The sequence below is a fragment of the Manacus vitellinus genome, unplaced genomic scaffold, assembly GCF_001715985.3.
Source record: "Manacus vitellinus isolate BGI_N305 unplaced genomic scaffold, ASM171598v3 scaffold_2_pilon, whole genome shotgun sequence".
In the NCBI taxonomy this organism is placed as follows: Eukaryota; Metazoa; Chordata; class Aves; order Passeriformes; family Pipridae; genus Manacus; species Manacus vitellinus.
The window spans coordinates 31,064,666-31,077,552 of NW_021940208.1; the positions used below are offsets into that span (position 1 = coordinate 31,064,666).

Below are 12,887 nucleotides of genomic sequence, written 5' to 3' on the forward strand. Positions count from 1 at the left end.
TATTTTTAAATTTTCTTGCATATTGAGTAGTTAATAACTACTTCTGTGGACAAAGAGGCTTTTAGTATAAAAGCATTTATTTGGGCAACACTGTTTGTTACCTGCTACAAAAGATTTGAAAATGTGACTGTGAATACCAAACTTGTAAATAAGGTTTTATTGTATCTGACTTGATTCTCTTGATGTTTGTGCTGGTTTAAAAGAATTATAAACTGTTTCAGTCACTCCTGTCCTTTAAGAAATACAAGTATTATTTGAACTGGGCTGCAGAATGTATAATGCTTAATATCATCGTTATGTGGTAAGGATAATTAGACTCTCTTTCATAAACCTTATTCAAATGGGATCTGCAAAACTTTCCCCAAATTAGAAAGGTCTTCATAACTTTATAGAGCAGAGGAGAATGTTAACAAGTGTCTTAATTCTGAATATGTTTTGTTTTGTATCTGTGTGAAAGAATATCTAGTATACTTCCAAACACAATCATTTGTTGTTTGGGTATTGGGTTTTTTGTTACTCTTTTTTTTTTTACTTTGGACTAAATTTGAACTTCTAGAACCTAAGCAATAAATTAAAAATACTATTAATATTTTGCATATGTAGGGTTTTTTTTAAATAAAATCCCTTTTGCCTTACAGGTCCACTGCATATATGTAATCGATAGAAATGGCAAAATAATTTTGAGGCACTAGTTTTTGACTGGTTGTATCATGTGTGTTTATTTGGAGAGAAAACTTTGTTCTTTAGCTTTTTACATTTTATTTGGAGAGCTGCTTTTGCACATATATAGTTGTGAGCAAAAGAAGAAAAATATGTCAAACTTGCTATGAGATCTTTTATGAAGTTAGTTTTTAGAGCTCTTTGAGTTGTTTCATGGTTTACTTATCAGCTTTTTATTTTTTTCCCTCTGTAGTGACAGAAATAGTTTGGACTTCTGGTTGTATTTACAGTTTCTGCTATGGAAAGATGTTGCCTTAAAACAGTAAAGTAACATCCTTGTGGATTAGTCCTAAGCTGCTTTTGTTTTCCTGCTCTGCAAGTCCTTCACCTCATCTAGGGTCCTTATTAGGATGAATCTGATTTTGATATTGGTACTTCTCAATAACATCCATAGGTTTATTTCCATCTTGCTTACTAACCACATGATGAAGAATAGTTATTAATTGTGCAAGCCTATTTACAGTCTATCACTTTTTTTGTCACTGAAAGTACCAGGGGAACATTTCCCTTCTTGTTGTAATGTAAATATGCATTTATGATGATGCCACAGGTCTGATGCTGCCCTTCTTTCCTGTCAGCTAGCTGAAATTGTTTTGAAACCTGTCAGTCTGCTAGTACATCACTACTTGTGTTAGGAGGATGGAAGTTCAAGTAGAGAAGCTTGTAGAAGTGCATATCTTACAGAATGAAGGCTTGGTTTTAATTGTTATTTCAGTGAAGTTAATGAGATTTTTGGCTTTAATTAGTGTGCAAAACAACATATTCAAAACAAGGTTAACTAGTTCTGTGTTATAAATTCCATTCTGTCCCTCACTGTGCTCCAATGAAGTAATACGTTAACTGTGTATTTGTCTGGCACAAGCAAAATCTTGAGCTGCTTGTGAAAGTGTTCTTATACCTAAAGACTAGGATTAGTAAAATATAAATTAGCTATATTTTGTATTGTTGCTGTTTTGCTTTTAAAAGACACTGCCGTGACCATATTGGCAGAGTGAAATACCTCTAAAGTATTTCAAGGAGCCTCTGCTTCTTGCTGATAAAAGTTACTTCTAGACCTTTTTGGAGATAGGTGTTAACATTTGGCCTTAAATTTTTCATTTCTTTGGAGGCAGCCCTCTGAGTCAAGGTGGCTGCAGCTCTGCCTTGCACAGATCTCCCTTCCAACTTCTGTTGTTTGTATTCTTAGTCTTACAGGGTTTTTTCTGATTCCAACCATTTTTATTAAATTCACATATTCTGTGGTAGAAATAAGCCAAAGACTTTGAAAAAACATTAAACTGCTTTCCTGCTTCAGCCTGCAGAAACATCCTGTAGTTTCTCTTGCTGATAGTGAAGAGATTACCAAATAAAAATAAAAAACATTGAGCATTCTCCTCTTTGAACATTTTTACTTCTGTTAATTCTCTAGTTGCAAGATCTGAATATTTTCCACCCTGTTCACACAAATGTAGTAACAATTCATATAGAATATCCTGAGATGCAATTATTTTTAAATTATCATATCTGTTGGTGGTAGTATGTCCAAGTCAATGTATCTCTGTAGGATGTGATTATACTACTTGACTTACAATAAAATTATATTTTAATATGGAATTCGTTGAAGAGAGAAATATTACAGAATAGTTTTATATAAGATTATTGTATTCTAAGAGTGTATTTGCCATATCAGACCAGCTCAAATTGTGATTTAAGTTGAAGAAGAGATTTTAAAAGCTACTTCAGAGTGTGTCCCTTAACTAATCCTTGAAAGAGGCAAAATGTAATATTTCTTCAGGCTACGGTCAGGAATTGTTTATATATTAGTAATTTAAGTGTGCTCCAAATGTTTATGGAAACTGAGGCTAAGTGTCATGAAGCCAGTCAGTTTTAGTAAATCATCTTTTCTTGCAAACTGCCTGGTAAGAGTGATCTCAGGAATAGTTTCCAGTTTTATATGGAAGAAGATTGCTCCTTGGCGTCAGCCTGTGTTGTGCTCAGGACTCCTATAGCATATTCATTATTGCAGGTGAGTGTTCTAGCACCTGGGAATGTTCCTGAGCACTGCTTTCTTTCCGAATACTTATATGCGTTTAGGTATCACTGACGTAGTCAAGGGAACGTAGCAGTTCTCCTAGGAGAGATCAGAAATATTAGGACCCCTCAGTTTGCAGGGACTGGGGACAAGGAGGGGGGAATTGCCAAGGCTTAAAAAAATGTTGAAGGAGGTGGGTGAAATTTACTCAGAACTGTTTTTCAGCAAATCTCACAGTAGAGAAACTAGGGAACATGGAATTAGTAGGAGATAGTTTTAAAATGTCTAAAAAAGTAAACTTCAGGGACTTACTGCCATAGGAAGTTGTGGAGGCAATTCAAATTGTAAGTGAACTCAAAAATTTAGGCAAACTTATGGACAATAACAGAGTCCAGTATAGGACTGCAGAAAGTGGCCTGGCTCACTTGCTCCCCTTTAACTGCATCTCAATTGATGCAGTAGAGTCAAAGTGCTAGGCTGGATGGACTGCTGACCTGGTCTGGTGCCCCAGACCTTCAGCACATTTCCTGTGCTCTTAATGGTCTTGAGCCACTGCCTGAGTTCAAACAGCAATTTCAGGAAAAGCATACTGAGCTTTCCAATGTATGGCATGATTAGTTTTGTTAGGAGGATGGTCTTTGCCAATCTGGGCAATTTAATTAAACTACTACAAAGCTTAGTATGTTGTTCATTTGGTTTGGAGTTATCTTCTAAAATAGCCTTTGTAGAATAAATTAAGTACTATTCAAAAGTATGAGATTTTACTGTTTAAACCTGACAGTCTTTGGCAACTGATGTTATAGGTATTTCAAACTTTAGCCGTTTGGCTGGTCATTTTGTTTTATTTATGCAATATTTTAGCATAAATGTGTAGCTGCACTCTTGTATTGTCAGCCTGTATGTTAATCTCTGGAAAGAGATTTTGTACTGTTTTTCATCAAGAACTGTATTGAGGTCATGTGGATCATCTTTAAATAACTGTTTAAAGGAAACAGTTTATAGTCCCAGTGGAAATGACACAGAACTAGTTTTTGACCTAGTACTCCAATTTCTTAATGGCAATGCCTTAACATGTTTTGATTCAAAAACATGTTGAGTCAAAGTTCTGTTAGCATTGAGAAATTACACTCTTAAATTTTGTTAGGTTCTGTTATGGTTGGTTATGCTTTAAAAGTGCTTGTAGGATTCTTGGCTTTTATCAAGGCCTCAGTGTCCTAAGTTCACATAATTTTGTTAAGCTCGAGAAGTCCTTAATTAGTGTTTTGTTGATTTAGTAAGAGAAATGGCATTTGAAAAGTGCCCATGTTAAAGGTTACTCCCACTGAGACTGACATATCAGAAATGAGTCTTTAGGTGCTGTGAGTAAAGCAACAGAATTTGTCACAAAATGATTGATGCATAAGAAGAGAGTCTGAACCATCAGATTTTTCCAAAGCTTTTCACTCAGTTTAAACCAACATAAATATTTTGCCCAGAAGAGGAAGGAGATCAAGATCTACAATATTCAGTGTGAAAGACTCAGGCCTTGGTTTTCAGAAGCACTGATGCCAGGGTTCATGAAGTAGCATGTTCACTGATGGGATGTGCAAGCCTGCACAAAGCCACTTAGAATAAGATGAATGAGCTATAAATACCAAGCAACCCATAGATTTTTATTTTTTTTTACCTAAAACATGATGCTGTGAAAAACCCATGTTACACTTTCTTTCAGAGAAATTTTCTTGCATCTTTGATTTTGTGCTGCTTCCTTTCTTTCATTAGGTAAGAGGGAATCCCTGTGAGTGACTGTCTTTGGTAATACCTCTTCTGACCAGAAAAGTATCAATCTGTCTCTGTGCATAGCTTTAATTTTTCTTCTTTCAAATCACATCTACTGAGGTGGTGTCAGAAATGCCCTTCTCAAAGCTGTGATCACTCCATGGGGTTCAGCAGTGATAAGGCTGGCCAGCAACCAGTGCTGGTCACACACTGCCCCAGCACAAAGACTGTTGAAGCAATCAGTTCTTGAAACTTCTGAAATTACTTCAGCCCTGATTCAGAATCTCTTTTGGCACACTTGGCAACAAATACAGCCTGTCTTGGAACAATTGTAAAATACAAATGTGAATGCTCAACATAAAAGCAAGGCTGAAAGCAGGAGCCAGTGAAATACACAGTCAAGGATCAAGTAGGCTAATTGTCCCTTGACAAAAAAGACTGTTTCCAGTTCCCAGGAACTGACATCTAATTAAACTGCATTAAGTTGGTAAGTTTCCCCACCCTTCTGAGTGAAAGTCAGATGTCGTCAGTGATGTGAAAATCTGATGGTATCCTGAGTGTCAGAGTGGACCTGGACTCCATCAGGAGATCTGTTGCCTCATAGCACAACTGCTGCATAACAGTACCCCTCTCACTCTGTCACACCGTGGCTGAGCCTTTACCTTCTCAGACCAGCTGTGAAGTGAACAACAAAGATTCTCACACAGGAGAAGCTGCTATTAAAACAAAACCAGGAGGCATCGGCCCCACTTGCTGCAATGGGGCTGGCATGCGTATTCCCACACTCAGATCCACTCTGCTGGCTGGACCCTCTGGTTTGGATGTCCTGCAGCAAGAGGTCCGGAGGAGGAGAGCCAGCAGGTTCCCAAGACAACATTAAGACAAGAGGGCATGGTCTTAAGCTCTGCCAGGGGAGATTTAGGTTGGATATTAGGAAGAAATTCTTTACAGAGACAGTAATCAGGCATTGGAATGGGCTGCCCAGGGAAGTGGTGGATTCTCCATCCCTGGAGGTTTTTAAGATGAGACTGGATGTGGCACTTAGTGCCATGGTCTAGTAACCATGGTGGTAGTGGACCAAGGGTTGGACTTGATGATCTCAGAGGTCCTTTCCAACCCATCTGATTCTAGGATTCTATTATTACCCAGATTACCAATCTTAGGCACTCACACAGAAAAAATGGGAATAAAATGGGAATACCAGTCAACCCCCATTCCCTGTTACTTTAAAAGCAGGCATCAAGGACCAGCAATTGTCCTAAAGCTTTTCTGCTTCTCATGTTTCATATGATGGAGATGAAAAATATTGATCTGAAAGTGGTACAGATTGGCACATCAGCTGCAGCCAGCATGGCACCTCCCAGGAGTTTGAGTATCTAAATCAGCCAAAAGACTTGGGCAATGGTAGGTACCCAACCCACACATAACAGATGGAAAGAGACTCTCATGTACTGTGAAGCTTTTAGGTCCTTTTATTCCAGTCTAAATTTCAAACTAAAACTTTCAATTGTAGCAGAGAGGGGAGAGTACATCAATGAAACGTGTCTTTGAAAAGCTATGCCTGCTTGGGGAATCTGAAGAAGAAATTGTAAGAACTCATCCACTCCTATTTCTCTCCTTTGTCACATTCTGAAGGTGATGATAGCCAGTTGTTAAAAAGCTACCTTAAAACTCTTCTGAATAAACTCTAGCAATACAATATTTTCTTAAGACCTTTAAGTCTTATTTGAAGCTCATTACTAAAAACATCTTGTTCCTAAGTTTAGATTATATTATGAATGTTACCTGTTAGTTATAATTTTATATTAGGGCACACTTCAGAAGATCTGGAAAATTTATTAACATGATAAAATGTAAATAGTGATATAGTTCATTGTTTCTTCTCAAAGAGCCTAAAAGTTCTGGAAAAAAACATGTGAAACAACTAAAAATAGTGGGTTTTAAGTGCATGCTCAAAGCTGAGCTAAATCAGTGTTGAGTCACACAGTCCAAGCTTGAAAATATGAGTGTCTGTCATATCTCATCAAAGTTGTAGCTATATTAGAGTAGAACTTGCCATCTTTTCATTAATTTGTGAAATTACTCTACCAGAAGGGGAGGAATTCATGTGATTTCTGCCTTCTCTTTTCTCCCTTTCATTTCTCTCTGGTATCCTAAAATGAGTAACACTCAAGTTTCCTGGTTTGTTTCGGTTTTGTTTGTTTGTTTGTTTTTGTAAACATGACAAATTTTCTTTTAGCAATTTAACAAAGTAAATTTTTGACCAGTGCTTAAGAGTCATGTTTATAAGGATTCATACGAGGAGGAGGACATAGGCTCCATTTAGACTTGTGCAAGCAAGACTGAAGAAAAATGTGACCAGAAATTATGAAATGCACCTGCTCTTCTGCCTTTTCCCCCCTCCTTTGTTCATAATTTTAGCTAGGTGTTTCATGTTTACAAGCTTTTTTCTCACAGAAGGGCAGGATTCAAGTAAGAATACAGAAATCTAAAATAGTAACAGGCTGCTTCTTTGGTACGTCAGACTTCCTCTGTTTATTTTGGCTGATAAGTGTGCTTTGCTATCATTTCTGCATTGCTTGGGTTTACAAAATTAGGATAACCAGCTTTCCACAAATAAAATTATACATATTGTTTCATGCTGGGCATCTGGTGCACTTACTTTGTCATGACTTCTAATAATGTTTTATCGTTAATGAATGTACAAACATTCTTGGGTCGTGTAAAGAAGGAAATGACACAGTATTTTCCGTATGTTGAAAGCTGTTTGTTGGGTGGTTGATGAAAATTCAAACACTGGGAATTCTAGGCTTCTTTCTGGAAGTTTATGTAATGGTTTGATTAATGTTGAAGTTAATGCAATTTGTTGAAATAATTTAAGCTGTACAAATAGCTTTTTAATTATACTAAGCAGTTGAGAAAATAAAATTTGTACAGGTACTGTTTTACTTGTTATTCTCTCCTTCTTTGAAAAATGTTTGTTTAAAAATATCTGTGCTTGTTCTTGCTTTTATCTCTTTGTGGGATGAAGGCAGCAAGCAGTGTGAAGTGAAAAATAATGTATTTACTAACTGGAAAAAAAATGGGTTTTTCCCAGTAAATTTTTTTTTTCTTTTTTTTTGCACATACCAGACTTCTGTAACATATTCCTATGTAATGGTTGTAAACACTCTTTTATTTTTAAGGTTATTCTTGTGCAAGTTAATCCAGGGGAAACATTTACAATAAGAAGAGAAGATGGACAGTATCAGTGCATTACAGGTAAAGCTGATAAATTTATTTTAATATTTCCTGAGTCTGAATCAGGATTAATAAAAGGCAATTTGTGGTGTTGAAAGTAAAAGACTGACAGAACTTATTTTAAATACAAGAGCTGTTTAAAGACCTAAAATACTATATTCTAAGCATCATTGGATTTAGATTTCCCTACCATAAACAAAGTACTTTTCCCTATATTAGATGAAATTAAATTTCTTGGGGAGGGGAAGGGGGGGAACATTTTCAGCTTGCAAAGCAAACAGGGAAGTGCTGTTATAGCAACTTCTGACTAACCTCATTTACTGCACAGACCTCAAATCAAAAGCTACAGTTGTTAATATGGTTTGAGGAGGATTTTTTTTTTATTTTTAGCTGTCATGTGGACATTGTTTCCCACTACTAGTTTCTCATCTCTGTGGGCCAAATTGTGTTATTTCTGAGTTCTAGGAACTGCAGCTTCAAAATACAAATGCTTCAACTAAGTGTAGCACCCCCTTATGCAATGGTCAGTTTGGGTATTGTTTTCTATTCTGAACGTCAGGAACTACCAGTTAAGCATCTCTACAAGAGGTACCACAAGAAATGAGCAGTCAGCTATTGCTGTTTAGAATACCATTTTACTGTGTTAAGAGATTATCCACAGGTTCAGCTATGGGGTCAAATTTTTGCTCACTATCTTCTGGGCCAGTGAATCCTACCTTCTTTTTTTTCTGAATGTTGGCCCAGCTTCAACAGGTACTGTTATGGGAATTTGAAGCAAGTATTTTCATCTCCTTTCCCTCTTCTCTCCAATCTGAGAAGAATCAAAAGGTCTGGTTTCCAGTGTCATAGGCAGGTCTTTTGGCTACAAAATAACCTATTAAAAGGAGGCCTTGAATCGTAATTAGGTTTATATTGACAGTTTATTGAAGTTTACACATCTGTTAATGCCATATTTCAAAACTTTGTGCTGATTGCATGGTATTGTTGCATCCTTTGAGCCACAAATGAATCAGTGCTGCAACTCATGGTTCTATAGGACTTATTTGAAATATGGTATGTAATAGTTACTTGGGGAATATGTAATAGTTACCTGAGGGGAACATAGTGAATTTTGTCTTGCAATTCAAGTTAAAGAACAGATAAGATGTATTTTGTTTCTGTTGCACAAAATACTGAGGAGAATGCCATGTATTGCATGTTTGCTTCTGATTTTTAGTTTATCAAATGGGCTTAGTGGTGGGGAATTAACTGACACTTTCCTTGCATGATCGCCTTCAAAGCAGGAAGTGTTTAATGAACTGCAAAAATATTGAGATCATATCTTTATAGATACACTCTAACCTTTCATGGTACAGCTTTTATCCTTGCCTAGTCCTGCTTTCTTTCCGAGGAGGCAGCTCGCCATTGTGATTTGATTCAGCTGTGGATTTCTTCATGCTTTAAATATGAAAGTGAGCATGAACAGTTATTAGGCAGTTGTTCCTGGGACTCACTAAGTGTAAGCTGAGGTACAGTATTTACAACTTTCCTGAAAGGTGCTAGTGGCAATCTAGAAACCTACCTCCCAGGTCAGTTCCAAAGCTTTTGCAAACCTCCTGTCACACAGACATTCTCCTTGTCCTTCCTCCTTCCTGGAGATGAAATTGTGGCTTATACTTGGTAGTTAAATAGGGAGCATAAAGTTTTTTTCATATCTGTGCATTCACTAATCTTGGTACAGAATCCGAGTTGCACATGATCTTGTGAATATTGCTTTTCTGGTCTATTCTTGCCACTGTTGAGACATTTCTGTGTTTTGAGAGCTATGCCGATGGATCTTTCCACCTTTTGGTTTGTTAGGTCTGTCTGGCTTAATAATTGATGCTGTAGCTTTTTTCATTATATGTATTGCAAGTAATGGAGTGTCTACTGTCCTGTTTTCTGTGTAGAGATTTGTATAAAGTGAACAATTTCAGATGGTGTAAGCTGTAGAGAGTAATTCGGTATTGGTGGTCCTTTTTGTTCCGCTACAACTTCTCAAACATAGTTTGCCCTTGACTTGTCTACAAAATGAATGACCAGTCTGCAAAATGAGTTACAACTGCAGGAGTCTATTGCATTGTCTCTAAAGAAAGAAAACTCACAACTAGTTCCTTGGTTGTTTCTTCATTGTATGCACTCAGTTATTAGGTGAAATCGAAGTTAAAGATGCAGAAATATATAATGAGAATGGTTTGGATAAATGTACACAGATGCTTATCTTAAAAAAGGCATGAAGAAGGCCAAGGTTGACTGAAATTTAGTGGAGATGCAATCAGTGGGAAGTTAATTTAGTCATTATAATGTTTCTTAATACTTTTCAAATCTAGTTTTTCCTGTAAATATTTACCCATCTTTATACCCTTTTCTGAATGTATTAATTTAAAAGTCTCTGCAAAAGCGCATATGCAGCTTTTTCATGAATGTACTATATATAAAATTGAAATTACGTAAGTACAGTGCTAAAATGAGAGATTGGAAGTTGAGAAGTAGTTAGCTGCTTCTGGATTCCCAGTAGAAGCGCAGACAGCCAGATACATTAGTTTGGATGATTTGGTAAGTCTCGCTTCCTTGGATGATTCTGGATTTCTCTTGTGCTTGGTTGCTGGTCAGCTCACCTTGAGATTGTGCTGTCTGCTGAAGTCAATGTGAATTGTTAATAAATCTAACCATAATGTTAATTGTATTATCTTGCATCATATATTTGTCTGTTGGAAACATTGAGATGCTCCGTCAATCTTTGTGCTGCTCCTCTCAGATATTCTATTTGTAAAGAGAACTATCCTTACTTTGGCAACACTATACGTAGGGTAGAACTTCTCAACCTGAAAATAATGAGTCAGTGTCTCTTCAGGAGAAAAGAGAGGTGTGACTAAAGTGACTGTTTAGAGCTGTCCTTGAATCAATGAAGTAATGAAAATTTAAAGCACTAATTAATGGAGAAACAAACAGTGCATTTTCTATGAGCCACACTTCTGAAGAAAATGCTGCATTTACACACAGGTCTTTGTATTGACTTACCATCTATTTGCTGGTATAGCTCTCAGATGATCTGTAAAGCCTTGACTGTTTTGGAACTACATTAAGCGAGTAAAGAAGTGGCTTCTTAATGTGGGCCTCTTCCATGGGAGTTAAGATGGGGTGAAAATGCACCTAAGAATATTTACAGGTTTGAACTCTCTAAGGATGGCAAAAGAGCAGTGATGGTTAAGGCACCTTTTATCCTTAGTGAATCCTATTACTTTATTTTGGTGGAGTTTTGATGACTTAAAATAATGTGTGTATTTTATTCTTTATTTCTGTAGAATAAGAAATGTGATTACTTTTTATTTCTGTAGTTAGCACTATTGGATCATAGTTGTTTTTATATTGTGTGTATTTTGACCTAAATACAGCTTTGAATGAGCACTTCTGAGTGCCAATGGCCATTTTTTCTGATTTTATTAAGGATTTACTTTGCCTGCATAGTGATTTGTCTGACAGTGATGACTTCTACTCCCCCTTGATGCAACTTCAATTTTAGCCATTTGTCAGTCTCTAACTAAAAACTCTGTGTTTTTCTTGCTAGATAGATAGGAAGACATCTATGTATCCATGTGTTAGACCAAAATGTTTATTTTCAAAAGAGCTCTTTTAGATTTATGAAAATTTTCTCACATTCTAGAAATACACAGACTTCTGTGGAAACCTTCCTTAAGCCAAGATTTTCTTCTGTTAAAATGAAATAATCAGCTACATTACAGTGATTCAGAAAACCAGGTTTGAAATGTATGAATGGGCTCTCTTTGTAGAAGTGAATTACTGCAGATCACTCATTCATGAATTCTTCCTATTGCAGAATAAATGAATGAAGATGACTCATCTTGAGCACATTTTATAACAGTCCCAAGTTACAGCTAAAGGCTATTAAATGTTACTTGACATAATAAGAGAGACCATGTTCTATATGTCTCTGCAAAGGAAAATTGCCATTTTCATAATAGAATAAGAAGACTTATGTAAATTAGAATGAGTCATAAATACTCCATGCTTTGAAATTAAATGAAGTATCAGTATTAAGGTTGGTTTCTGGGATAAAAGTTAAGCAAGCTTAACCTAATTTTTTCTCTTGAAATAAGAAATGCAATACTTCTGAAAAGTGTTTTCAAGGAAGCCAAGAGGAGAAGAAGATACATCAATTCTGAGACTGCAGTAGTGAAACACAAACTTTAATTGATTCTAAGACTAACTTCAGCTTTGCAACACCAAACCTGCCCATTATCCAGAATGTTGTGTGAATAAAGCTGTTAGAGAATCATAGAATAGTTTGGGTTGGAAGGGACCTTCGAAGGTCATCTAGTTCAAACCTGACATGGGCAGGGGTGCCTTTCACTAGACCAAGGTTCTCAGTGCTCCATCCAGTCTGGCCTCAGACACTGTCAGGGATGGGGCATCCACAGCTTCTCTGGGCAACCTGTGCCAGTGCCTCACCACCGTCATAAAAGTTTCTTTCTTATATCTGACCTACTCTCAGTTTAAAACCATTACCCCTTGGCCTGTAACAATAGGCCCTGGTAAAAAGTCTTTCCCCATCTATTTTTTAAACCCCCTTTATATATTCAAAGGCAGCATTAAGGTATTCCCAGTACCTTCTGTTCTCCAGGCTGAACAACCCCAACTCTCTCAACCTGTCTTCATAGGAGAGGTGTTCCAGCCTTCCAACCATTTTTGTGGCCCTCCTGTGGACCTGCTCCAAGAATCCATGTCTGTCTTGTGCTGAGGAACCCAGTACTCCAGGGAGGGTCTCACAAGAGCAGAGCAGAGGGGCAGAATCACCTCCCTCAACCTGCTGGCCATGCTGCTATTGATGCAGCCCAGGGTATGATTGAATTTCTGGGCTGCAAGTACGCGTTGTCAGCTAGTGCCTAGTTTTTCATCCACCAGTATCCTCAAGTCCTCTGCAGGACTGCTCTTAATCTATTATCTACTGTTTTCTGCTGTCAGGTTTTGTGTGGTTTTGATTGTTTGCGGATAGCATTTGAGCAGCCAAACTGAACATCTTGAAATCCAAGCTGCTATTTAAGTATATTTGAACAAAAAAACCTCTAGATTTATCTTGTTCTCATATCATCTGGTGCTTTAGTGTTGAGTTTTATTTAAA

At 37.0% G+C, this 12,887-nt stretch overlaps 1 protein-coding gene across 5 annotated transcripts in view; it reads left to right on the forward strand.

The window, feature by feature from the left end:
* The window catches only part of FNDC3A (fibronectin type III domain containing 3A), a 115,630-nt gene that overhangs the window by 32,631 nt on the left and 70,112 nt on the right, over positions 1–12,887 (forward strand). For 4 of the 5 annotated variants that reach the window (XM_029960847.1, XM_018071214.2, XM_008929096.3 and 1 more), the window contains one exon: positions 7,675–7,750. The exons of the other annotated variant lie outside the window; for it this stretch is intronic. In XM_029960847.1, the coding sequence (XP_029816707.1) occupies positions 7,675–7,750 (76 nt within the window). The remainder of the gene's footprint in view (positions 1–7,674; positions 7,751–12,887) is intronic. 5 annotated transcript variants of the gene reach the window in all.